General features: G+C 37.3%; 1 protein-coding gene across 3 annotated transcripts in view; it reads right to left on the minus strand.

The window, feature by feature from the left end:
- Positions 1–4,796: 4,796 nt before the first annotated feature.
- The window catches only part of thsd4 (thrombospondin type 1 domain containing 4), a 43,369-nt gene continuing 23,108 nt past the window's right edge, over positions 4,797–25,057 (minus strand). For all 3 annotated transcript variants that reach the window (XM_032561331.1, XM_032561332.1, XM_032561333.1), the window contains 11 exons: positions 17,660–17,864; positions 14,969–15,144; positions 14,716–14,812; positions 14,229–14,423; positions 13,969–14,098; positions 13,168–13,372; positions 12,742–12,915; positions 11,064–11,237; positions 10,770–10,949; positions 10,168–10,312; positions 4,797–9,956 (listed from right to left, as the gene is read on the minus strand). In XM_032561331.1, the coding sequence (XP_032417222.1) occupies positions 9,814–9,956; positions 10,168–10,312; positions 10,770–10,949; positions 11,064–11,237; positions 12,742–12,915; positions 13,168–13,372; positions 13,969–14,098; positions 14,229–14,423; positions 14,716–14,812; positions 14,969–15,144; positions 17,660–17,864 (1,824 nt within the window). In that variant the 3' untranslated portion in view covers positions 4,797–9,813. The remainder of the gene's footprint in view (positions 9,957–10,167; positions 10,313–10,769; positions 10,950–11,063; positions 11,238–12,741; positions 12,916–13,167; positions 13,373–13,968; positions 14,099–14,228; positions 14,424–14,715; positions 14,813–14,968; positions 15,145–17,659; positions 17,865–25,057) is intronic.

Genomic DNA, 25,057 nt, shown 5'->3' on the forward strand with positions numbered 1-25,057 from the left:
TGGTGTTGCAGGCTTGAATAACCCGCCTAAGGCAAGTTTATGTCGCTCTTGGTACAACTCCACCCTGTTTAAGATATTCTGTCTTCCTGGCCTTTAAGACTTTTACAGAGATAGTGATCCTGCAGAAAGTACAGACACTAATGTGCGTCTCTGGCAGATCGGTTGTCTGTAGCTTTGCATTAACTTATTCTACTCTGTTGCAGCTGCTTGTGTGTGTTTTGGTGTTTAATTGTTAGTTTTAGGAATACAAGAACCTAAAAATGTCAGAGTTCACTCACCATTGTTTTCAAATCTGTCAATACAGTGATATTTGGAAAAAGTTGTGTTATCTAGGTGGTTGCCACAAAATGTTAGAGACTGAATGCATTCCAAATTGTCTCAGCCGTGCACTGGCAAAGCTGGACTGCCAATTAGCATTTAAGGCTGGTGACCTGTCAAATATCCTACTTATCTAGTTTGCAAGCACTCAGCAGCAAAGTGATAATTTAATTTGTCTTTTTTTCTCTTAAACCCCAAGTAATTTGCAACAGATTGCCACTAATAATGCCCCTGTTAGTGTTAGAGGTTTCTAAGTCCTTAGAGAGCTGTTCGTTTTCTTTTTTTAATCAGGATCAGGGATTGTTGCAAAGTCAGTGACCGGATGCAATAAACCATTCATTGTCCTCACTTGCTGAAAAGAAGTGATTGCAGGGAAAATTATTGATTCAACTGTCTAATGTTGCCTAATGATTGGTTAGGAGGAGCAATTGCCACAAAGTTAATGGCTCAATGCATCCACTGTCACCGCATGTGAGCTCAGGAGGAGGGATTACTGCGGAGTCAATGATTGGATGCAATCAACCAGCTAATCTTGCCACATGCTTGCTTAGGAGGAAATATTGCTGTAACGTTATTATCACCACGATTCAACTATCCAGTGCTGACACATTTTTAGTCAAAAATTTAAAAACTAAGTTGCTTTAATTGCCCACCTTCACCACATGCTTTTTCAGGGTGTTGCTGGAAAGTCACTGACTTGACACAATCACCTGGAACAAATAACTTTCTACCAACCTGCATTATAAACAGAATTTCACTGCTTTGTTTTATAACTATGATCAAATTCAAATGTGCTTAATATAATTTTAACCTTTTTATATGATTGTGGAGCTGTAGATTTATTTGATCATATATTTCTGAAATTAATTGTTCCTGCCTGTTTTAAAAGGGCCTGATTTTTACTGTCATTGGTACATAATTAAATTCAGTTGAACTGAGTTGATTTTTCGAAATGATGGGAAACTGTGGTGTTTATTCTTATGATCTTTACATCTTAAGACAGTCTCAAAGAAGAAAAACGGGACTTTAACAGCTTTTCTCTACACTTATTCACCAGAACATCTAACAGCACAAATGAAAAGACCCCCAACGGACAAAACCCACAGAGAGTTAAACTGTATAATTCTCAACAAGCAAGTGGACAATTTCATCACACTTTGGGTGAATTATGTGAATTATGTGAGTTATAGACATTAAGCTGCATGGTCCTATAAATTTGTACAATGCCTGTATTCAGAAAAAAAACATGTAAAATCTTTAGGGACAATCTTTGACTGTGAAAGTGAGGACAGTGTTTGATCCCACAAAATGACTGTTGCTCATCATGTTAGCAATTTATGCAGCAAAACACTTGTGACCTGTTCTCAAGGGACTCAACCACTTACAATCTTGGCAGTCTTTCATATCAAACTTATATTAAATGTGCTACCTACAGCATCATTTGCCTCGCTTCACCATTTATTCTGAAAATATACACAGTTTTAAGCCGCACTCAGCTGTGTGTTCAGGGAATTTGTGGAGTGTTGTTAGCCGTTTCCCAGAGGAGACTCATGGCTGGGTTAACAGCTCTACAGCTCTTATACAAATCCACTGAACTCATGCTAATAAGGAATAACATTTTCAGACTACAATAGATTAACATATTCCTGGTAGAAAAACACTGATCATTTTGTAGGTTTATCTGGCAAACAACTTTGCACTCATTTTCATACTTTACCCATATCCTGGTGACACATCAATATTTATCTGTTTTTTTTTTCAGTTTTACACTTTGGCAACTTTACAAGGTGTTAGATTTATAAATAGGCACATTTTATGATGCGCATGATCATTAAAATTGTTTAATCAAGCCAAATAACACTGTATTATTAAACCAGAAAATGTAATAGTGTTACTGCACTACTGCAAGCTCTATTCACGCTGACTTGAAACCAATGCAGGCTCTGGAAAGTGTTAATTAATAAGAAGTTAAATCTGCTTCAATGAGGAGCTACAAAGACTGCATCTCATTCTCCTCCCGATATGTGATGGATTTCAAACATACATGACTTTATATGAAAAAATTAAAATACCATTTATATTGTTAAAAATTGACAATGTGTGCAAGCAATCAATGATTTTCACTTTTTATTTGAATTCCAGAAATAAATGAACTTTTCGACATTATTATAAATTATTGCGAGAGTGCACTGTGTGCCACTCTTCTGAAAATACTCAATAATTAACTAAACGACAGCAACTATGTCCATATGGTGCACACTAGGGAGAGCTGGCCTGGATATAATGAGTCCATATATGTGATTTTCAGTTTTTAAAATAAATTACTACAAAGGAACATTTTGATCATATTCTAGTTTATCAAGATGCATCTTTATATCTCATATAGTTGCATGAATATATTTTTACTTTATTCTTCCATTAAAAATGAGCCTTCATACAAAGTCATCTCAGCATGTTGTTCTCTGGAAAAGTGTCAGAAAAAAACTGATGATTAAACCAAGAGCCTGAAAATGAAATATGAACATATGAGGCTGCAGATCATTAGCTTTCAGATTCCCTTTCCACTTTGAATGGGAGGGCAAAGGTCACAGTGCCCTGCTCACTCAAGGCTCATTAAACATGCTGGTTGTTCTGCTACAAACTTTGTAATCCCTAAAGGTTGCAGAAGTGAAGTCGAGATGAAAACTAAGAGCGGTTTTCATCTTAGAGGCTGCAAATTTCTACAGCGTAAAACCATTTTGGGATTTAATTTGATTTAATTGTTACTTTGGTTTGGATACACACACTTCAGATTTAAATGCCGTGAAATGATGTTTTGTCTGCACTAGATGGAGCATGTGGACAATCTTTTAACTTGAAGAACAAAAAAGCAAAGGTGTTCTTATGTTCAGAGGAATGGGAGCATTAATAAGCCTGGACTGAGGTTTCCCTGTTTAGGAGACGATGTTTCAATTTGAAGGAATGACAAAGGAGTGTTTGATTTCAATTGATATATTTTCCACAAATGTGTATTCCTCTTGGCTAAATTCAGACCTCAATAAATGTTCTTTAAGAAAAACATAGCACATTTTGGCATTCATAGAGGTTACTTATTGTGCTTTATTATAAACTTACATGCTGTTACATCATGGATCAAATGTCACAAAGAAATTTGTCTAAAGAAAGAAAAAATGTCTATCACCAAATTAACCAAGAAAGGCTTCACATTTCTTCAAAGAGGGAAGACATGAAAATAAAATATAAAATCAAATGTCACTGACAAGCTCCTTGCTTTTTTCAGAGGTTAAAATGTATTTGAGTCAATTAAAAAAATTGCCATCAGCAGCCATGACAAGCAATTCTGAGTGTAATGCAATTATAAAATTACTGTCTATGATCCAAAATGACAATACTATGCATGATATCCTGCAGAAAATGTAGAATGTGAAGGAATTTAAAGAAAATGTCTAATAAAACAACTCCTGAAGTCAATATTCTGAAAAGGCAAGAATACACAGAAGTTTGTTAGAAAAACTTATTTTAAAATCTGCAACAATGAAGCCTTTCCATGGAGTTTGTAGCAGATCTTTCTAGATTTTAAAATACTCATTGTAGCAGAATCATCATTTAAAGCTTTATTGCTGAAAATCAGACCATTTAAAACCAGGATGAAACACCCAGCTGCCGGGTGAGAGTTCAGCAGACAGAAAGTGGGAAAGTGGGAGGAGTTATTGCTCAGCTTCTGTTGGAATATTGTCCCTGTTAAAAAGTGGAAATGCTGCATGAAAATTCACAGAAAGTCATTTCAGGCATCTTCCTTCCTGAGTTTAAGCCCGTGTCAAGAACTTGTGACTCTTCAGCCACAAGTTCTTTTTGCGTTTAGTCTAGAGGTAATGTGTTCATTCAGCACCAAAATATGTTCATATCTTCCACAGAATCTGACTCTTTTCCAAAAAATATAATGAATTGATATTCCCATGCTGCTTATTTTTGCATTAATGTGTCTGAAAAGATAAATATGAAATGTTCAGGAATTTTGAAATTGTACTGAACTATGAATCAAACTTGTGGAGGTCCAAAAAAATTCCTGATATAGTGATGGTTTTTAGATTGTTTTTATTATGAGTTTTCAATTACATCACAGAGGGAAGCAGCGTTTCATAGATAGATTGGGAGGGAAATAAAAATGTCTTGATTAACCGATCAGAAATGTATGAACCACAGCAGCATATTATCGGCTTTCTTAAATTTTTAAAGGTGCAGCAATCTGAGTATATGCAAGCACTGTTTCTCATTCTTCTGGTATTTAGCGAGCTGAAATAATTTTTGGAATTTTAGCTGGAAAACAAGAAACATTCAGGGTGTGTCCAAAACCAGAGAAGAGAATTGTCCAAACATGAAGCAGAATAGATTAGACTAGAAATATTATTTATCCCACAGTGGGGAAATGTAGGTCTTACAGCAAATTTTTAACATAAGGAAAATAATAGTGGAAGTCATTTTTTTTTTCATTCTTTAAGCACTTTTGTTGCAGTTTCACTCCGATTCTCCTGAGATATTCCATCCTGATGTCATTTCAGGCCAGTCTACTGACTGGGTAATGATACCCTGAAGGTGTTAGCTGCCTTTTACTGAGAACTGAGATGATTTAGTCCCAAAGTCAATGGTGTTGCTGAAAGGAGGAGAACAGAGGCTGCAGTACTGCACACACATTCATATTCTAGTCAGCCATGTGGCTGTCTGTGGTTATTTATAAAGACACAATTCCAAAACTAACAGTGAGATTATTGCCCTTTTTCTTCTTGTTATAGTTTTTTGACTACTGCTGAGTCTTAGATTACATCCGTCTTCTATTTCCCTGCGGTGTGCTAGAGAGTGTCCTATTCTTACTTTGGTGCAAAAGTCTTTCTTCCACTTGGCCTTTGGAGTGACTAAGTCTGACTGTTGCGGAGCCATAGATGTGGAAATCCGTTCTTTTTGTTCCAAAGCTGCCTGGAAGCCATGCTACTTGGACAGGGGCGTAAGTTATGACCTCAAAGGGCTTTGTACACTGCCAACTGCAGCACTGATGAAGTTACACAGACTTAGAGATAAAGTTGTGAATCATCTCAGTTTTGTCGACATTCTGCAGATCAACTTTTTTTTTTCTTTGGTTAGTTCTAAGTAATTGTTTAAAACAGAAGATTTTTTATCAGAAACACTGGAAATTGTGTGCTGTGTTTCATGCAGCTACTCTTTTCCACATGCAGGAATCCATTTTAGTTTGCATACAGCTCGTGTGGCAAGAGGAAAACTGTTTTTGAAAGAAGGCTATAAGAAGTCCTGCTTGCAGTTTGAGTAGAAAGTATTATTTTAGTTTACATATAGAAAAGACACCCCCCCTACAATAGACATGTTAATATTAGACAAGCCTCTATTGTTACTTTTATATTACCGTACTTCTGCCTCCAGCTAACATTCTCAAAAAAAAAAAAAAACAGTTGTGTATAGAGCTTTTTAGTACTGGAGCATGTTGGCTTCTCTAATTACATTAATTACAGATTAAAAAGCACCTTATAAAAATATATTTTATTGTCTTTTTTCTAAAAGCGTGATGTTATTGCAATATTTGAGGCATGCATCCTGGGAAGAAAAGTAGAAACTAATGGGGACCCTTAAATAAACTAACAAAAGTAGCACTTTAGAGGCTCCTAACACTCCAACATAATGCTGCTGGAATACTATTTTTCATCAGACACATGGAAGCTTTTCAGGATTTAGGGTAATTTGGGTGAAGCTAAATGTCAGCAATTACTGAAAGAAAACCCGTTAAAAGCTGCAAAAGGCTTGTAACTGCAGTTGCGGTTTCTCTTTGAACATGACAAACAAATACAAAGTGTTAAAATGGAATATTTGAGATTTAAAATAAATGCATGTCTGGGAACTTTTCACAAACCCTCTCCACCCAGAATGACTGAATTTGAACTACTTTGAAAAAGCACAATCAACAAAAACTCAGTTTCTAGTAATGGAACGCTGATAGATACAAACCTCAAAAGCCTAAAAAAGAGGAGCAAATTTAAATACAAATTTCTGTTAGTAAAAAAGTTATTAAAATATATGTTAATAACTTTTCAAACCATTTTGGCATTTCCTATTGTACAGCATGCAACCAAAAATAAGTGAGGCCTGGATCAAGATTGTAAAAGAAAGAAAGAAAAAAAAAAAACAGGACATAAGAATATCTTTAAAATAGTTAGGAAAGTTTACCAAAACTGAAAACAAAAGCTTCTGTTCATGTTTGTTCATTGCTTAAGCATTCCACCATCAAAAAAACAGACGTTGGCATGAAAAGGGACCTGAATTAAAGTATTTTCTTGTTACAACATGAAACAACAGCTGTTTACACTCAAGAATGTATGTATTTTTTGGTCAAAACTAAGAATGAATTCCAGTAGCGTTTGACATGCTATCAACATTTATCATTCAACATGCAACCATTAAAATTTTAAAAATGAGTTCAGTGGTTAAAGAACTTCAGTTCATTATTCTGCTCCTTCTGATTAGCTACATAAAAAATATTCAAACCTTTACTAAAATATGAAACATGTTAGGTTGGAGCATTGCTCACACAGGAGGTAAATCAGGAGTCCTGCATGTTGGTGCAAACTTTATCCACTAGATGGCTCTAAAGTAATATAGTTAAGTCTTTGCTTTCAATGAAAAACAGAAATTATTTAATATAATTTCCTCTTGGATTGATAATAAACTCCAAACTCCCACTGGCTCTCGACAAATTTGTTGAGGATTACAAGGTAAGTGACCTGCAACTCTAGGACAAAATGTATTGAAGACAAACATGCAGCAACCTGTAGCTTCATGGATGTGTGAAGCATTTTTACATATTAATCCAAATCTTTCACTTGCCTTTAAATAAACTGTGCTTATTTAAACACAGTTTAAATAAATGTAAACTGTGTTAATGTCTTAGTATAACTACTAAAGTTTCTACTATGTCAAATCCATGAGGTTTTCATTTTTTAAGTTATTGTTTAGCATGTTTTTGAGAAAAAGTGTAGCCATGAAAGGAGAACATCGTGTTTCAAAAGGAAAGATTGCTTTCAGATGATAGCACATATTGACTAGAAAATTGCACCTGCCAATGGTTAAACATAGGTCAAACTAGAAAAAGATAAATAAATTTAAGAACCCACATGCCACAATTTGTCATTTAAACAGGAGATGAGCGCTCAGTTTGAACATCTGACCCGTTTGGGGCAGCAACAAGCCGCCACTAGACCGATTCACAGAGTCTGTTTGTAGAAAATGAGGGAAATCTTCACCAAAAATGTGAAATCCACCAACAACCACCATCAGAAAAGTGCAATCTTCTTAGAAAAGGTTTATGAGTCCCATACCACCTATAGCTTTCACGTTTTTAAACATAGTCTATGTAAATTACATCCTCAAAGGTAAACAAAAAAAAAGAATAGAGAATAGATTGTGGGTTTTTTTTCACATTTACTTGACTTTTTTCCCCAAAAAGAACAAATGGTTGAATTAATTCATATATTTGAGTTTTTATGATAACAAACCAAATCTATTGATGGCATGCTGAATCTGAAACCGTTCTTTTTTTCTGCTGTTATTCACACAGATGCATACACAAGCTTCTCCTTTGGTGAGACGGAGAACAGGGTAAAGGTGAGGATCAATGAACAATTTGCATCCTCCCATGGCTTATTTTAGAGAGAAAATTAGTTCACCCAGGCTGGGATAACAAAAAATATTCAAGAGTTGGGATTGATTTACAAAGTGTGGCCTGCAGCTGGAGTCAGTGCTTCATGATCCACCACACATAGACATGTCCAGGACATAAACTACAGCTGCTGCATTCTTTGCTTTAACCCATCTGGAATCACATACATCAAGGTATGATCTTTTCAGATTTTCAGATTAATATAATCTTAGCATTTCATTTAGAAATCCAGAGATTAGAAGAAAAGTGGAGATGCACAGAGTACAACTTGATTAGGGTTCAGTGTAAAGTTAGTGAAGATTTAAAGAGTCGTGTCTGGAGTTCACTGGTTCATCGAGTCCGAAGTCAGTGCAGCTGTTCAGAATTTTCTCAACAACTTTTAGGGAAATGTTCATTTCCTTTGCTCGAAAGGAATTGAACATGGCACTTATCCATACTGACAAAAGTGCAGATATCTGGTTTAATAACAGTATTTCTGTCCTAGACTAGCCAGCAAACCAGCTTGACCAAAACCCAATAGAGAATCAGTGGAGTATTGTTAAGCTGAAGAAGATCTAAAATGCAGACAAACCTTTTTTGGGTCTCATTCACAGAAATGAAGGTCTGAAATTGTGTGTAACGTCTTAATTATAATCTCAACTATTGAAATACCTCTAATCAGTAGCCAGAGGTAAATTGAGAGGGGATTAGTAATAACAATGCTCAACACTTGTGAGGTACTACATGAGAAAGTTTATAAACAACATTGTTAAGGTAAAAAGAGCTAAATTATAAACAGAAATTTATGAACCACAGACATATCAAATCAAGCCATCTGTACAATGCAGCTATATCAATAAAGCATTAATAATATTTTAAAAGTTGTGTGTACATTTTCAATTATTGTTTATGACCCACAGGGAAGAAAAAAAAATATCATGTTTTCAATTTGTCAAAAATCACCAGTGTTTGGAGCATCTGGTTCTGCCATCCAGCAGAGGGACGCCCACATCCAGTTCAGAGGCTGTGATTGGCTTAGAGGCAGAACAGCTGAAAAGAAACCACCAGTGGCCGATAAAGTAGCATCCACCCTGGAGAGTCACATACATAAATAAAGAGGACTCCCCCCTCCTTTTAGGTTACGTGGGAGGGTCAGAGAACCATTAAAAAAAACAAAAAAATTATCAAACGTTGTTATACACAAACACATATACAGATAATTATATTACAAAAGTTGCTTTTACATCTCAGGGCAGTGTAGGAACGGACACGTCGTTAGCCCCACGGAGGGTTTAATGCACAGAATTTGTTTATGAAAGGAATGTTTTTGTGCTGAGCTCAGTTTAATGAACCGATGTTAGTGAGGCTGGATGTGAAACCGCTTATTATATGCTGGACAGTTTCCACTTTGTTAGAATATATCCTCCACAGAGGGTTTACTGGCAGTCTCCTCTGGACAAAGTGATGCACAAGAGCCAGACGGTTCATCTCAAACTGAGGAACAAGAAACCAACAAGTTTTTCTGATTCCTCTGTTTGTTGTGGCTCTCGTTGATCCGGATAACGTTCCTTATTTCCAGCACCTAGATTCATGTCACACATGATTTGTAGCCTTTTTTGTTCCCCAACAGCAACCTGTAAAAGATCCAACACAAATGGTCCTTCTCAAGTTTTCATCCCTCTTAACATTAACGAGGGTCCTTTCTGGAAAAGGTCCTGTCTGTATGTATGTCTGTCCAGGTAGGCTCAGGGTCAGAGAGCCTTTAGTGGGTGTGAATTAGGATCGTCAGGAAGTCGGTGCTAGCTGTGACCTCGGTGTACTTTCTGTTTGTGTGCAATGCGTGAACATGATGCACAGCATGCTGTTTTGTAATAATCGTAAACACAGAGGCGAGCCTGGACCACCACGTTGCAGTTGTAGTACTTGTCTCTGCAGTTCAGGTCTGAAGGAAACAAAAACAAAAATCACTAGTTATCAGGGCAACCTCCACATTGAGATCTTTCTTTCAAAACAAATGAAAATGAATTTCCATGGAACAAGTTCAACATTGCAGATACTACAGTGAACATATGTTCAGGAGGATGCTGAAATCATCAGGAGATACTGATCCCCTGTCAGTGGTATTCCAGACAATGTAGTAAACGTTGGCTGACCTATCTGAGGTATGCAGGGCTCAGGGCTGCAGTCCTCCCTGTCCGCTGGTCTCAGCTGCTCATCACAGGCCTCAGAGGACAGCATGTCGTCTGACAGACAGCGCACCTCCCGAACGCGGAAACCTCCTTCACATGTTTTTGAACACTGAGAAGGGCATAAATCAGTGGATCGAGTAAGAACTGCTTCAACAAAAATATTTACGTGCAGTTTATACAGCCGGCACAAATTCTGTATGCATAAAATACGCATAACACTGGAACACTTTACAGCAGGGGTGTCCAAAGTGTGGGCCAGGGGCCACTTGTGGCCCATGAACTGATTTTGAGCGGCTGGACAAAATTCAAGAATCCTTTAATTAATTGCATTTCAGAGGTGAAATTCCTAGTGTAGAGCAGCAACAGGAATAAGTAAGTAAAGCACACAGTCGCAAAAAAAGGTAATAATAGAAAAAAAACCCTTTACAATAAATTAGAGTCAAATCTGGAAAAAAAAAATAATATATATATATATATATATATATATATATATATATATATATATATATATATATATATATATGTGTACACAGTATATATATTTTTTTTGTTGCAATTTTACTCACCGCACTCCAGTCAGTGTGGTACCACTTCGCCCCACAGGTCTTAATGTTGCAGCTCTGCTGACTGAGTGGTCGGTCCAAGGATGAGCATTCATAGGGTGGCATGACGGTAAATCCTTCATCAGACTTTATCAGGCACACCACTGACCTCTGCTGACTGCCTGTGCCACATTCTGCAGAGCACTGGTTTAAAAAAACCCAGCATGCAATATTTTAAATAAAGAAATGGTAAACAGACACAAGAAAAACACAAAATACCAACATTTTTCTGGTAAAGTCTTTTGCTTTTCTTTTTACCTGGCTCCAAGGACCTGTGAACCACTCGATTCGATTGTCACAGGGACCGTTGTTGCAGACCTGGGAGTCTGCAGGCCGCTCGCTGCCACACCCCTCCAGAGGGAGGCTGCTGATGTGGTTGGTCAGGCAAAGAATGCTGCGGGTTCGGACACCCATCCCGCATTCAGCGGAACACTTCGGGGAAAACAAATTGTAATTAATGTGGGTTAGTAATCAGCAGGTTTGTCATCAAAAACATATTTTTTCTTCTTAGTTTAAAAGAAAAAAATAATATATAAATGCTTATATATAAATAATACAATTATATGAAGACTGTGAACATTTCTAACCATAGCAGGCGTCTAATAACAGTCAAAGAAACAAACTGTGTTGCAAGCGCTTCTTATTCTGCCAATAAGGCATTCAAAGTTGTGTTTCCTAATACTCAAAGTTGAGAAGTAACACAGTTTATAACATGGCTAAAGGAAATACTAATGAGTACCTTTAAAACTGAAGGAAAACCTTCATGCTTAGAGTTGCTTTTGAAACATGTGAAATGAAACATTAATCAATATTCTCATGTGCAATGATGGCACTTGACAAAATGTAATGCTTCAATTGTTGACTGTGTGTTCTATGACTTTGTATTTCTGTGTTTTTATGATTTTGAGCACTTTGAATAGCCTTGTTGCTGAGATGCACTATACAAATAAACTTGATTGACTGATCAACCAATTGTGGTGTGAACATAAAGTTCATAAAGTAGCTTAGTTTAGTAAAATGCATTCCTTTACCATTACTTTTTCTTTTTATGATCCTCTATCAGGATAAGTCATCTGCTGGTGTAACAGATTGTTTTACTAGGTAAAACTATAGCCACTTTCTCTTAATGTTTCTCCTACATTTTTTTCCCTTTATGCAGGAGCCAAATGAAGGAGGATGAGTATGTTATGTTCTTTCACTCCACCACATGGGCAAGCAGCATGTAAGAAATGAAATTTCAGATCTACTTCCAGAGATTAAGTGGTGATACAGACAGTGTCATTTGAGCAATGTCTTGACCATTACATTATTGTTGTGCAGTTAAAGAAGCAAACATAAACCATGGCTTGATGTTATAGAAAAAAAGAGAGACTGGGGGAATATCTGCATGGCTGTCTAATGCTTTTACCGCCAACAACAAAAAATAACTGGTGGAAAGTTTTACTGTAAAATCTCATTATTGTGCAATGCATTGCAGGAAGCAGTGTTGACAGGATTATCTCTAATGTCTGCCAGCACTGAATGCAGAACTTTACTTCATTACTCAAACCACTGCAAAAAATTAACCTTTAAATCTCTCCATAGGGTGCATGTTTATAAGGTCAGAAAGCTTCTGATTTTAGAAAGCATTTCCCCAAATTCCTGCTCCTCTCTGGGGAAATGACTAATTTCTATTTCATAAACTAAAACTGAAGGTACAGACTTTCGGCTGCCTTGTATAGATTTTTTTCTTTCATGCTTTTTTATGTATTTCATCATTTCAAACATGAAAAAGTTTGTGGGTATGGTGAGCAAACTTAAAACAGCAAAGTAAAAAAAAAAAAAAAAGTAAATTCAAATTGAACATTTTGTAATACCTGGTAAGCCTGGATGCTGTATACAGAAGGTTCATAAAAGTGAAAAAAACTCTATAGCATCTAATTGTTTCTTCTCCTACCCTGTTTCCCCACTCAGTGTAGAACCAGCTCTTGGCACAGGCTCCCATGTCGCAGTTCTCTACGTTGGTGGGTCGCAGGTTCATGTTGCACTCCTCATCAGGAACGAAGTCACCCACGTTGCTGACACAGCGCACCTCTCTTGACCTCTGACCCACCCCGCATGGCACCGAACACTATGGAGACACAGACTGCTTGGTTACAACAGGGACTGTTGCCTCTTCATTGTTGTAATGAGTTTCATTCGCTATACCTATGAATAAACTGACGAGACGGCAATGTAAAAACACTAAGCTAATTTATTAAATGTAATCATTAAGGTAAACTTATGAAAAATGATCTTCTTTATAGGAATAATTTTTCAAAGCTTAAAGTCACCGGATGAATAATTCATGTTTGAGTCATACCACCGGACTGTTTTCACTCACAGATGTCCACTCAGAGCGGATCTGCCACTCACTGCAGATCTTGAGCTGGCAGGTACTGGCCGTTTCGGGTCGCTCGAGGTGTTGACAGCGGCTCATGTGGACGTTGAGGGTGCGATTGGCATAGACTTGGCGGCACAGAACCTGCCGGTGCTGCATGCCCAGTCCACAGGTCTTGCTGCACTCTGACCACTCTCCGATATCCCAACTAATCCAATGAAAGCTTAATGTTAGTAATACTGCATAAAATATGTATTTTTCTAGAGATGTGTCTCACCAGTAAAAGTTATGATATTCAGATTATGCAAAACAAAACTGAATGTTCAGGATGACTGCATGGGAAAGTACAGGCATTGCAAGATACACAAGTTCTGAAATAGCAAACCAAAGAGTGGACTCGGTTCTGTAAAACACCCCAAATTATTATAATAGCAAATCATTTTGGGGAGACACAGAGTACAGTTTACTGTTAAGTGGCGCCACCATCCATCAGTAAACACTGCTCAATCACTGCATCAAAGTAAAATTCTAAAATAAAACAGAACTCAAAGTTTCCCAGCAGCAAAACATGTATACAGTACCAACTTCCATCACTTCAATAATGAAAGCTGAAACCATGTGGTACAGAAGTCTCTAAAATAATTAATATTCAACCCCAATAGTGACATTGATTATAGTGACTCCAAGGATATGATTTTGATCATTACCTAGAGTTTACTTTTTAGCTGTGTATTAAATACAATGTTCTTCAAGTGAGGTAATTACCAGAAATTAGCCAATGAGAACAGAAGTGATTTCCCTTACAATGCTGGGCAGGGCTGCAAGTTGCAGGCCTCCTCCTGTGGACCTGGGCGGCTGCTGCTTTCACAAAAAGCATCTGACACCTCGACGTGATTCAGCCGGTGGACGCAGCGGAAGATTGAATTTCTGAAACCTGAGAAAAATTTCTGCGTTGGCTATAACATCTAATTTGGCCAATGATATAGTCACGATGGAAGCAAAAACATTAACATTTGCTTGAAATTTAACACAGTAAACCATATGCTCAAGTTGAGCTCTCTAACCTTTTCCACAGGAGGAGCTGCATTCTGTGGTACCAGTCAGTTTCCAGTTGTACTCCCTATCACGTCTTGGAGGAACCACAGCAGGTACCTGGTTGTCAGGAAGATGTGGGTGATATCTTCCCCCACCTGCAGAGTTGAAGTTCTCCTGCTGCGTGTGGATCTGCTGCGTATACTCATCCTCTCCTCTCGCAGATTCTTTGGAGGCACAAAACAGAAAAAATACCAGACTGCACCAGCCATCACCACCATCAACTGTCATTTAAAATGTCTGATCTCAATTTTTTGTTAAACCTTTCGATCTTAAAGCATATTCCATTTTCTTTTAAGAACTTTAATATAAGTAGATTACAGGGAAAAAAGCATTAGTACCTATTTCTGTAATCTTTGTGTCATTAATTATCAGCAATGATTTAAAATCAAACTAGCCTTTCAGTTATCTGCTGGAAGTGTCTCTCTCTGTCTCTCTACAGAGTTAGCTGTAATTCACCTTCTGCTGTTTGTGTTGGTTGCTGAGGCTTGACGGTTTTCTCAGAGGGGAGAATGTACTCGTAGTGAACCCCAGGGTTTGGTTGTTGAAAGATCATCTAAAAGAAAAGTGATGGAGACTTTGAAGACAAGGCTAAAAAACTTTCACAATATTTTGTCATGCTTTTCAACTTTTTTGCGGTCTCAAGTCAAACTCATGCCATTAAACTGAAGAGAACGTTTTTTTTTTTATAAATTATTATTTTTCTGCTTACATAAACATCCAGAATTTCATTGGTGGGGCCCTCAGCAAGAAAGGATTCCCCAGCTGTACTGCTGATCTCATTGGGTCTGCGGTAGGTGAACATGGTACCTCCACCCTCATATTTCCCCGGTCGGTCGATAGCCCAGTTTCCATTTATAATGGATCTCCCTGAACGGCTTCGCAGAGCTGCAAGAGACAGAAATTAATGACCATATAATCACCAACAACAACTCTGAGCTCAAACCAATCTTCTCAATAAATATTACACACAAATCTTCTCTACAAGTATTACTTATAGCAAAATCTTGTTGAAAAGAAAACAAAAGACATGCATCTGAAACTATGCATGTTTCAGATGCATGTCTGAAACATGCACACAAACATCTTAAAATGGCTCTCATACACACGGACATTAATGTTATTCTGTACAGAAGTTTACGTATAATTATGAACATTAATGTCACATTCATTTTGAGTTTTTTATCAAAGCATTTGAACTGCTCTTTTTACAGAATGAAGAAACTATGAAGTATTCAGTTTATACACCCTCAAAACTGAATCACCGCTAAATGCTTGAGGAAATGTTTGGTTTTTCAACACCAATATTCTTGACTACTGTTTCAGTCCCCTGATGCTCGCAAAATCTTTCATGCAAATCCTATAACAAACTCTCCCTGGATGTTTTCTGCTGATTTTGTGGATTAAATGCAAGAGGCAATTAGAAAAGCATTAGGAGTGTAACATTAGACTGGCTTGTAAAAGAGTGTTTGGACAACTAAAAGCACTGTTAGATATCTGCAGTGTAAAACAGAGTCTGATCAAGAGAAACAGAGACAGGGAGAGAGAGGAGAGAAAATAGGACATAGTGTGGACATTGTAGATGATTTCAGATTTATTTTAAATGAGATGTCAAACAAAATGCTGGAGTGACCGTCTTTTTTCAGCTACGAGTCATTTGTCTGAAGAAACGTTTCCACAAGTTGCACTTTTCTTACAAGAGAGACTTTTTTGGAAGTAGATATCAAGCAGTACTAGCCCTCACTCTTTGATTTCCGAATACATGAAAAACACAACAATGTTTAAATAGAGTTATTAAGGTAACATTGTTTGAAACTACAGAGGAGAAGTTAAGACCACAGCCTTACTGCCACAGCAGATAGCCCGACTAACTAAGCAGCTGATATTAGCTTATTTTGCTGGTGTTGCTATTTAGAGAGCAGAACAACACAATCAAATTGTATCAAAATCAAATTAACAAATCTCATCGATAATGCTATGCAACTGTAAGTAACCACATATTTTCTAATTTTAGCAGTAGCAGGAATAATTGTTGCTGACTGTGTTGAATTATGCTGTGAAGTTTTGTTTGTTAAGCTAACGTTTCTGTAAATATTGTGAACTTGTGGCATTTTGTCTCAAGTTTTTCCTACAGGCCTTTCCATAACTTTTTAAAACTTATCACATCATCTAAATTTTAAAAATGTTACATTTATGATTAATAGTCTGTGTCATCACTCCTTATGAGGTTTATTTTCACTGCTGTCATAACAGTGTGTGCAGGAGATAGATTTCAATTTTTTTCTACATATGACCAGGAGTAAAATAAAGGAAAGTACTGAAGTAGACGGCAGCCAAAAACTGTAAAGCAGGATGGAAAATTAAACGTTCTATTTGGAGGGAAACAAAGCGTGCATTTAGAATGAATGAGAACTCCAACTCTGCCGTGTTTCCAACTTACAGTATTTGTCAAAATACTGAATATAGCTACTCATTCTTGTTAAATTAATGATTGGATTTAAATCTTCAGTTGGTAAACCAGACTGCAAATATTCAAGGACCATTATACTGTTGTAAAAAAGGACTTAAAATGCAGTGCTCTTAATAAAACAAGCAGATACTAAAACTTCTCTATTCAAGAAGCTTTAGTGACGGCCATTATAGACATCCATCCATTGTCTATAATTGTTCATCTTTTACAGCGTCGCTTTCGCCAGCTGTCCGTGGACAGGCCACCTGCCCATCAGAGGGGAACACAGAGACGCATAGAGGAAATAAGCATGCCTTCATTCTTGCAAGCAATCCAGAGAATCCATCAACCTGACATTTATGTTTCCGACAGTTGAAGAAAGACAGAGAATCAGAGAGAACCCAGGTGAACATACTCCATGCAGAGAGACTCTAGGCTGGGATTCAAACCCAGAAACCTCTTGCTGCAAGTCAGCAATGCCAATAGTTGCAACAGGTTAAGAGGTTAAGAGTCTGTACAGCCCAAAAACTCTTAACCTCAAGGGATGAACCAGTGCCATGTCCACAAGTATAAACTGAAAGTTTGCCCAACAGTTGATCAATTTAAGCACAACATGTTTCTAAGGTTCATTCTTCGCTTGATGTTTCCTCTACTATTCATCCACTGATGATGCACTATCTAAAAGTTAAAATACTCTAGCAGCTATACTCCTTCTTATGGTGTTAAAATACAATGACTGGACTAAAGAAAAATGAAAAATCAGCTAAAATCCAACAAAGAGAGTTGAAAATAATTGCTCAGTACCACTTTCAGAGATGATAAGAAAGTCTAGCTCCTCAGCTTTCAGGTGTACAGATTAAAGTAAACATGCAAAGCAAAACCACAGACACTAATACTATTCCACAAAGTTGAGAATCTTCTGTATTGTCATCAAGGTCTGTTTCTGTTGCCCACCCAAGTAGTTTCTGCTCTTCACCATCTCCGTCACGTTGATCCTTGTGGCTCCCTCTGGGATCTCCACGATCTTGTGGTAGCCAATCTTGGACAAGCTGTGTTTGAACACTCCTGAGACCAGCCTGCAGGTTGAGTTGTCACCTCCGCACACGCCACATTTGTCAACCACCTTCCCAGATCCAAGATACTCATCGCACCCAAGGCTCTATGGAGCAGAGAGGGGGAGGACAAGGAAGGATTAAGTGGTAGTTATTACAGGAGAAAGTTCATTAAGGTGAAACACAAAACCATGATATGTTCCTTAAAATAATTTAGGATTTACAGGATGTGCGAACGAGTCAATGCCTTATTTTCCTTCTCTTTAGGGTGTGAGTTTTATGTGCCACATCAATTATAGTAAATTACAGGAAAGCTGGGTGTAGTAAAAACAGAACCGTTAACATCAGCACTCCATAATCAGGAGTAAAACCAGCAAACTGTGTAAACAGGTGGTCAAGGATCCAAAATGGTTTCGGTAAGCTACCATTCACTCAAACAAACAGAGTGCTATAATCTGAATTTTATGTAGATCTACCATCTGTACAATAAAACAACCATACTTCTCCTTTAGGACTGAAGCTGTATTCCCACATTAGCAAGACAAACAAATAAATACATTTTAAACAACAGCTCCTCCAACACAGACTGGATTCTGTCGAGGTGGAAAACCCAACTCGACAGACAAATGAGACAAACAAATTTACAAGACATGTATCATAAACTCACTCAATTTTTGGCCATCTCAGCAGATTTTGCCTTCTTAAGCTGCGATAAATCTGCAGCATACTTGTGGCAGAACAGGCATACAGCAATAAGATCATAAACAGGTGGTGAAAGATAGAGTGAAGGAGAGATGGAGGCAGGAAAAGGTGATCTGAGCCAAAAGAGGGAAGTTGTAAAGGAGAAGCTGGCCCTCTCTCTCTCCTAGCATTACTCTCTATTTTCAGCCAAAGCAAACATGAAGTGCCCACTTTCACACAGGAAATAGTAAATGATGGAAATAAAGAGAAGTGTTGAACAGCTGAACATTTCTGTGGTCAGTATATTGTGGCACAACTTGGAGTTGACTAAAGACAGGATCACATCATTAAACATAACAGTTTGACACAGCGAGCGACGGCCACGTTTTATGACCTCTTTTTACAGATCAGCGCAAATGAAACAGCTCTTTAGTTTGTCCAATGAATGAAGCATGAGGTAAAACACAGCAAGGTCCTTTTACATCGCTGACCAGCCACATTTAATTGCATGTCTGGTAAAGATGAGTAAAAAAATCCTAAAATAAATTAGTGTTTTATTGCTATAGTAAAATACCACGTTCATGTACAGTCTCTCTGGTGTTTAATGTGGTGTGAATATGTTTTTCTACTTGCAAATAAATTTTATGGCAGACCAGGATGCCTGCCATGTCAAAGTTAAATCTGTCTATTCTGACTAAAGCAGACAGTTCCAGTTAAAGACTTTGCAGAGTTTGGTAAACTTCACACATTTATGTTTGTGACAGAAGGACAAAGTAATACTTTTTTTCAAACATAACTCCCAACCGGTCAGTTGACATGTTGATGGTACTCTTGCCATCATCTTGATTTTGCGTTGTGGAAAATAAATGTGGTAACTCATCCAGTCCAGGGGCCTGAAGTTAAAGCAATTTGGCATCTGCATCAAAACATACTGATACCCAAGCAAAACTAGAAAATTATAAGTGGAGGCTTCTTAAAATTCTTATTAATCGATCAAGTAAATCACAGCAATATAATTTTTTTTAAATATGATATACATCTAAAATACATTTACCCAAGAAAAAAAAAATTATAAATATTTACCTTGGGTCCAATAAATGTGTCCAGCACAGTGAGCAGCTACACAGGAACAAGAAGCAACTCAAAAAAAGAGAAAATTCTAGTTTGAAATATCTACTAAGCATTTTAATACATTCTAAAAAAATCTCTACAGCATGAAGCTATCTCAGCATAAAGCCACGAGCAATCGTGTGGTAGTTGTGGTTGGAAATGATGATTCATGCTGTACAGTTGTTATTTTCCTTTACAAATACAAATCCAGCTCTAGGCCCCATGATGTCGAAGAGTATAATCACACAACATCATCACTGTTGTCCTCATTTACAGCTAATCAGCCACAAAGAAACATTAGTCCTACCACGGTTTAAATGAATGAATGTGCAGCAGTTATGGTTGGAAAATGTGATATGATATTTACTCTTTTCATTTGAAACATAAACATTTAAAACCATCCTTCTTGATTACAAGGAGTCATTTAAGAGCACAACTTCAACAGTTTAATGTTCCCAGAATTTGTTGATTTATTGGGTATTAGGTGAAAATGAAAGGAACCCAATTGCCACCACCATGTGAGTAATTTCATCTTAGTGTAAATAGAGCTGTTTTGTTAGAGATCCTTACAAAACAAACATCATCATAAAGACCCAGGGACACACCCTACAGGTCAGGGATAAAGCTGTGGAGAAGTTTAAAGCAGAGGTTGATTATAAAATAATATCTTAAGCTTCACAGTTCAAACCATTATCCTATAACGGAAAGAGTACAACTACTGACCTTCAAAGACATGTCCTCTATCTACACCAATAACCAGTCATGGAGAGCATTACCATACCAACTAATAGTTACTCTTGAGGAGTGTCAGAAATCCACACTGCAAGTGGGAGAATGTGTTGACAGGACAAATATGGTCTTTATATAAATGTGGTAACAAGAAAGCTATTTTTTGAAGAAAGCCACGAAAGATACTGTTTGGAGCTCAAGTTGAATGCCTTTGGGCATGTTGGGAGGACCACAAACATGAACGATGATCTGGTGAGAAAGGAGATAAACAAAACCTTTTGGTTTGTTTGTAAATTCTCTGTGTGACGGAGAAAGAAAATTGCACATCACCATGTACACAGCATCCCCACGATGAATCACGGTGGTGGTGAATTTCAAAATGGCATGGTTGTGGAACAAATTGGGCCAGTCTGGGAATTTCAGAAATTGCTGATCAGCTTGTCTTTCTACACACAACCATCTCTATTGTTCAAGCAGAACGCTTTGAAGGGGTGAACGTGTGTGTGTACTTAATGTTAATTGTTATGCTCTGTACTGTGGACCCTTTTTTTTTTTTAAGATCGTCTAGAATAACCAAGAAAACAGAGTTAAAATCATCAGTCCAATTTGTTAAAGTCAAGTAGCAACAATGTGTAGAAAAAACAGATAAATAGTTCACAGTTTCAGCGCTGGACAACTGTCATGAGTCCTTAAGGGACAAGCACAGAGTGGCCCAGAACAATAATATTCAACTCCTCTTTTAGGTCTCTCGCTTAGCTAAACCCTAAAAAGGGCGCTCCTCTGTGAAGTCATTTCCTTAGCTTAACATGTGCATGCGTGTTTATGTGTGTGCATGCAAACAGATAAGAGATAGAAGAAAGACACAGAATCATATATTCGTAACAGTTACCAACAGGAAACCAAGGCTACAATTTGGTAAAAGTGGACAACAAGTAGGAATTATATTGCCTTGTCTGCTGACTCTTGATTTCCACTCCAACCTTCTAATGGTTGGGTCAGAGTTTGGAGGAAACAACATGAAGGTATGGATCCATCCAGCCTTGCATCAGAAGGTGGTGGTTTTAATGGTGTAATAGGTGTTTACTTGACACTTTGGGCTTTTTATTCCCTACTGAATGTTGTTATTCATCTTCTTGTGTCAACATAACCATGGTTGTGGACAACATGAAGATGAAAATGAGTTCAATATGTGGCTTCCACAGACATCAGATAACAATTCAATAGAGCACGTTTGGAGGTGTTAGAATATCAACCCAACTACTGTACTTCATTAGTCTTATCAAATGAAATTGGAATAAAATAAATTTAAGTTTGTGCTTGTAGCACACAGGTGTCAAACTCCAGTCCTGGAGGGCCACTGCCCTGCAACTTTTAGATGTGCCTCTGCTGCACCACACCTCAGTAGAATAATTAGGTCATTAGCAAGGCTCTGGAGAACTTATCTACACAAGAAGCAAACATTCCAGTGTTTTGTACCTGTGGCACATCTAAAAACTGCAGGACAGTGGCCCTTGAGGACTGGAGTTTGACACCCCTGTAAATGTAGCATGACAAGGAAGATCAGGAATGGAGACACAAAACTGGGATTTCTACCTAAAATCTGGAGGATCACTGTTAATTCCCCTCAACTAAGCATAAGGAGGCCCAGCACATTTGTTTCTCTGAAATAACTAGAGCCACGAGACTCTGCTTTAACGACCCAGAAAGATACTCCTCATTTGTTTGACAGGAGCATACATGCAAGAAGGATATGGAATGCAATTTGTCCCTGAATAATCTTTCAAATTGTCAGACCTTCCCTCTGGACTGACTAAATTCAGCCTTAAGTGTGAACCCATGGAAGCGAGGCACAGCTGGTGCCAAAAGAACCCATGAGCACATGCAACTGTAGTTCAGGTAAAATGTTGCCAGCTCCTATATACCTGAATATTATTTTTAATAACTACTGAGTCAGCTTTTGAGTCTTGGATTTGCTTCTTCAATGAGGGAGAACAACTGTTTTTTTTCATCCTCTCTCTATGGGTGGCTTTGTCATGGGCTAATAAAAATTGTTCTGTTTTTAGTGGAAGTAAAACGTGGTTTTTATAGCGTCACTAAAGCCAGCCCTCATCTGGATGTGGTTATGTGCATCAGGATAGCAGAGTTGTCTCCAAGTCAAGATGTGAACCCAGAAAACATCACCCAAAGTAAATCCTGGCAGGTTTCCATACAAGCAGATGATTTTTAAACTCATTGCATTCCAAGGTCTTTGTTAGACAGGGATTCAAACACTTGAGTCAGTAAAGATTTCATCTCTTTCCAGGAAACAAAACAAGTCTTTAAATTGGACATGATCGCTATGAAAGACTTTGAGTTTTGTTTTCTTTTATATATAGGTTTATCTGGTCCAAAGTTCAGCTCTAACAGCACTTCCACTGCAGCTTTGACTTTACAAAAGATCTCGTTAAAGGCGTCTCCAACCCAGAGCTTTATTGAAATATAGCTCTAAAAATGCATTTCCCCCCTTAAAAATTTGTTCTGTTTTAGTTTTTATTGTCACATTTAGATATTTCAGCTTAGAAAACTAATTTTAATATTAGACATAGTAAATACAATAAACAACTGAGGGAACCACATTGCTTCAGAAAGCACTAGAAGTATAGCAGGAACATTTTAACCACCAGTAGCAAGTATTTTTTGCAACCCTACTTTAGGCCCAAGGAAGCTTCTAGTTGCCTGGCAGCTAATACTAATGCATTGTGTAACTGTATGTTTGTACTTTTTGAATGGTCTAGCTTTTAACTTACCAACAATTTGTAAGTTGTACCAGACTGCAGGCCATGTACCAGTTTATTTTTGGCAGTCTCAATAATATGTGGTCATATTTAAAAGTGCAGTAGTACAAAAGTAAAAATTTACAATACCAACTGTCTTGAAAGGAAGATATTAGCGGCAAAAAACTTTAGCCTAAGAGAATTCTAAAATAACAGCCAGAGCAACAATGCTCTGGCAACAACACAAGCGCATTGTTCCCAGAGATTTTTAGACTTTTACTGGAACTTTTAGGAAGGCCCAGTTAAAGTCTGGAACTGGATCTAATTTGAGAAATTAGGGCAAATCTTTTTTTTAAAATTTATATTTACAGATGCTATCCATCAAATTTGACAGAGCTTGAGATATTTTGAGAAGAAGATGCCCATCTTTTAAAGTGGGCATCTTCTTTATATCTCTTTGGGTAGAGATATACCCAAAGAGATATGCAACTGTAACTTCTTTTCTGTCCAATTAAATACAGATTTGCATTTGTAAAAACAAAGATGAAAAAGGAAAATCCCTTTCTTTTCTCTTGACCTATCACATAAAATGTAAATAAAATACAAAATGTTTGTGGTTGTATTTTGACAAAATACTTCAAGGATCAATGGGTGAGAATATATTTGCAAGACACTGCACATAAATATTTGCCATTTTATATAATACAAACTTTAGTACATATAGTAAAGGACTAAAGTGGTCATGAATTTACATGAATGTACAACTGTTGCTCCTGTGTAATTATAAGCATCTTGTATCCTCACATACAAAGCTTAAATAAAACCATTTGGAAAATGAAGGCAAGACTGACAGTGGTTTACACCTAAATGTCTTTTTGGATCTGAAACAGAATGATCTGCGGCTGACAGACACTTCCAGTCCTGGCCTGAAATTCAGACTTGCAGCAGCAGCTGCAACGCCAGCATCCAGATGTGGACAGCTGTCCTGGCCCATACACAACAATAGAAACTACAGTTTTATGACATTTCTGTTTGATGTGTTTCAAGCCAAGTGTTGAAAAGACATAAGACTGGATATTTCTCTGGACTCAGTTTGCATTCCACCACTTTGTATTAGTAGTTTGAGTTAAAAATGAGAAGATGCCTGCTTGAGTCTTTTTACACAAATAACTCCTATGGCTACATGCCGCCAAACTTAATTCTATGAAAAACACAATGAAATTGAAGTAGGATATGCATAAAACGATGGCTTCCCAGGCTGAAAACAATGTGGTGATAAAACCTCCCAAGTCTTGATCCACATAAATCCACACTGGGTTCCTGCTAGAACTTCATAACCTGCATTTTGACAGGTGGCCATTCATCTTGTTAACAAATAATAAAAGGACTAACTAAACTGTGAGACGGGGACTGCGAACTCTTCCATAAAATGTGTTCCTGTTTTGAATTTCATTACCTGGTAAACTGATGTTCTATTTCTCCTATAAGGTTTAAATAAGGTTTTGAAATAAGTGTGATTTATGGGAACAATTTGGAAGGTGTAGAAAGATATTCTGAAACAAACTATGTGCAGAAACTCAGGTCCTGTTTCTGAGTTTATTTTGAAGAGGACTATCAGACATTCATGATGGAAATTTCAAAAACACTTTAGAGGCTGGTAAAAGTATTTAATAAGAAGCTAATAAAGTTGTTATAGGTCAGCTTCAACTTTAAGCTCATCTGGAAATGTGATACTGATTTAGGGTGGCTTCCAAAAAGAGGATACAAAGACAATATAATCCCAGTGACAAGGAATTTACAAAGGAGTTGACTTCAGGATTTGACATTGAACTGGAATTGACATTACTGGTATCTGACAAACACAAAGGCAAAAAGACCTTTTTAAATATTTTTTCCCAATCTGGTTTTTATCTGAGAGATAAGATTATAAGCTTAGATTTTGATAAATAAGAAATAAAAGTCAGTTCCCTTTGCCACTACCATCTGCCTCCCACATGCTGAGATGCTGCACAAATTTAACTGGTTTA

Source organism: Xiphophorus hellerii, chromosome 4, assembly GCF_003331165.1.
Source record: "Xiphophorus hellerii strain 12219 chromosome 4, Xiphophorus_hellerii-4.1, whole genome shotgun sequence".
NCBI lineage: Eukaryota > Metazoa > Chordata > Actinopteri > Cyprinodontiformes > Poeciliidae > Xiphophorus > Xiphophorus hellerii.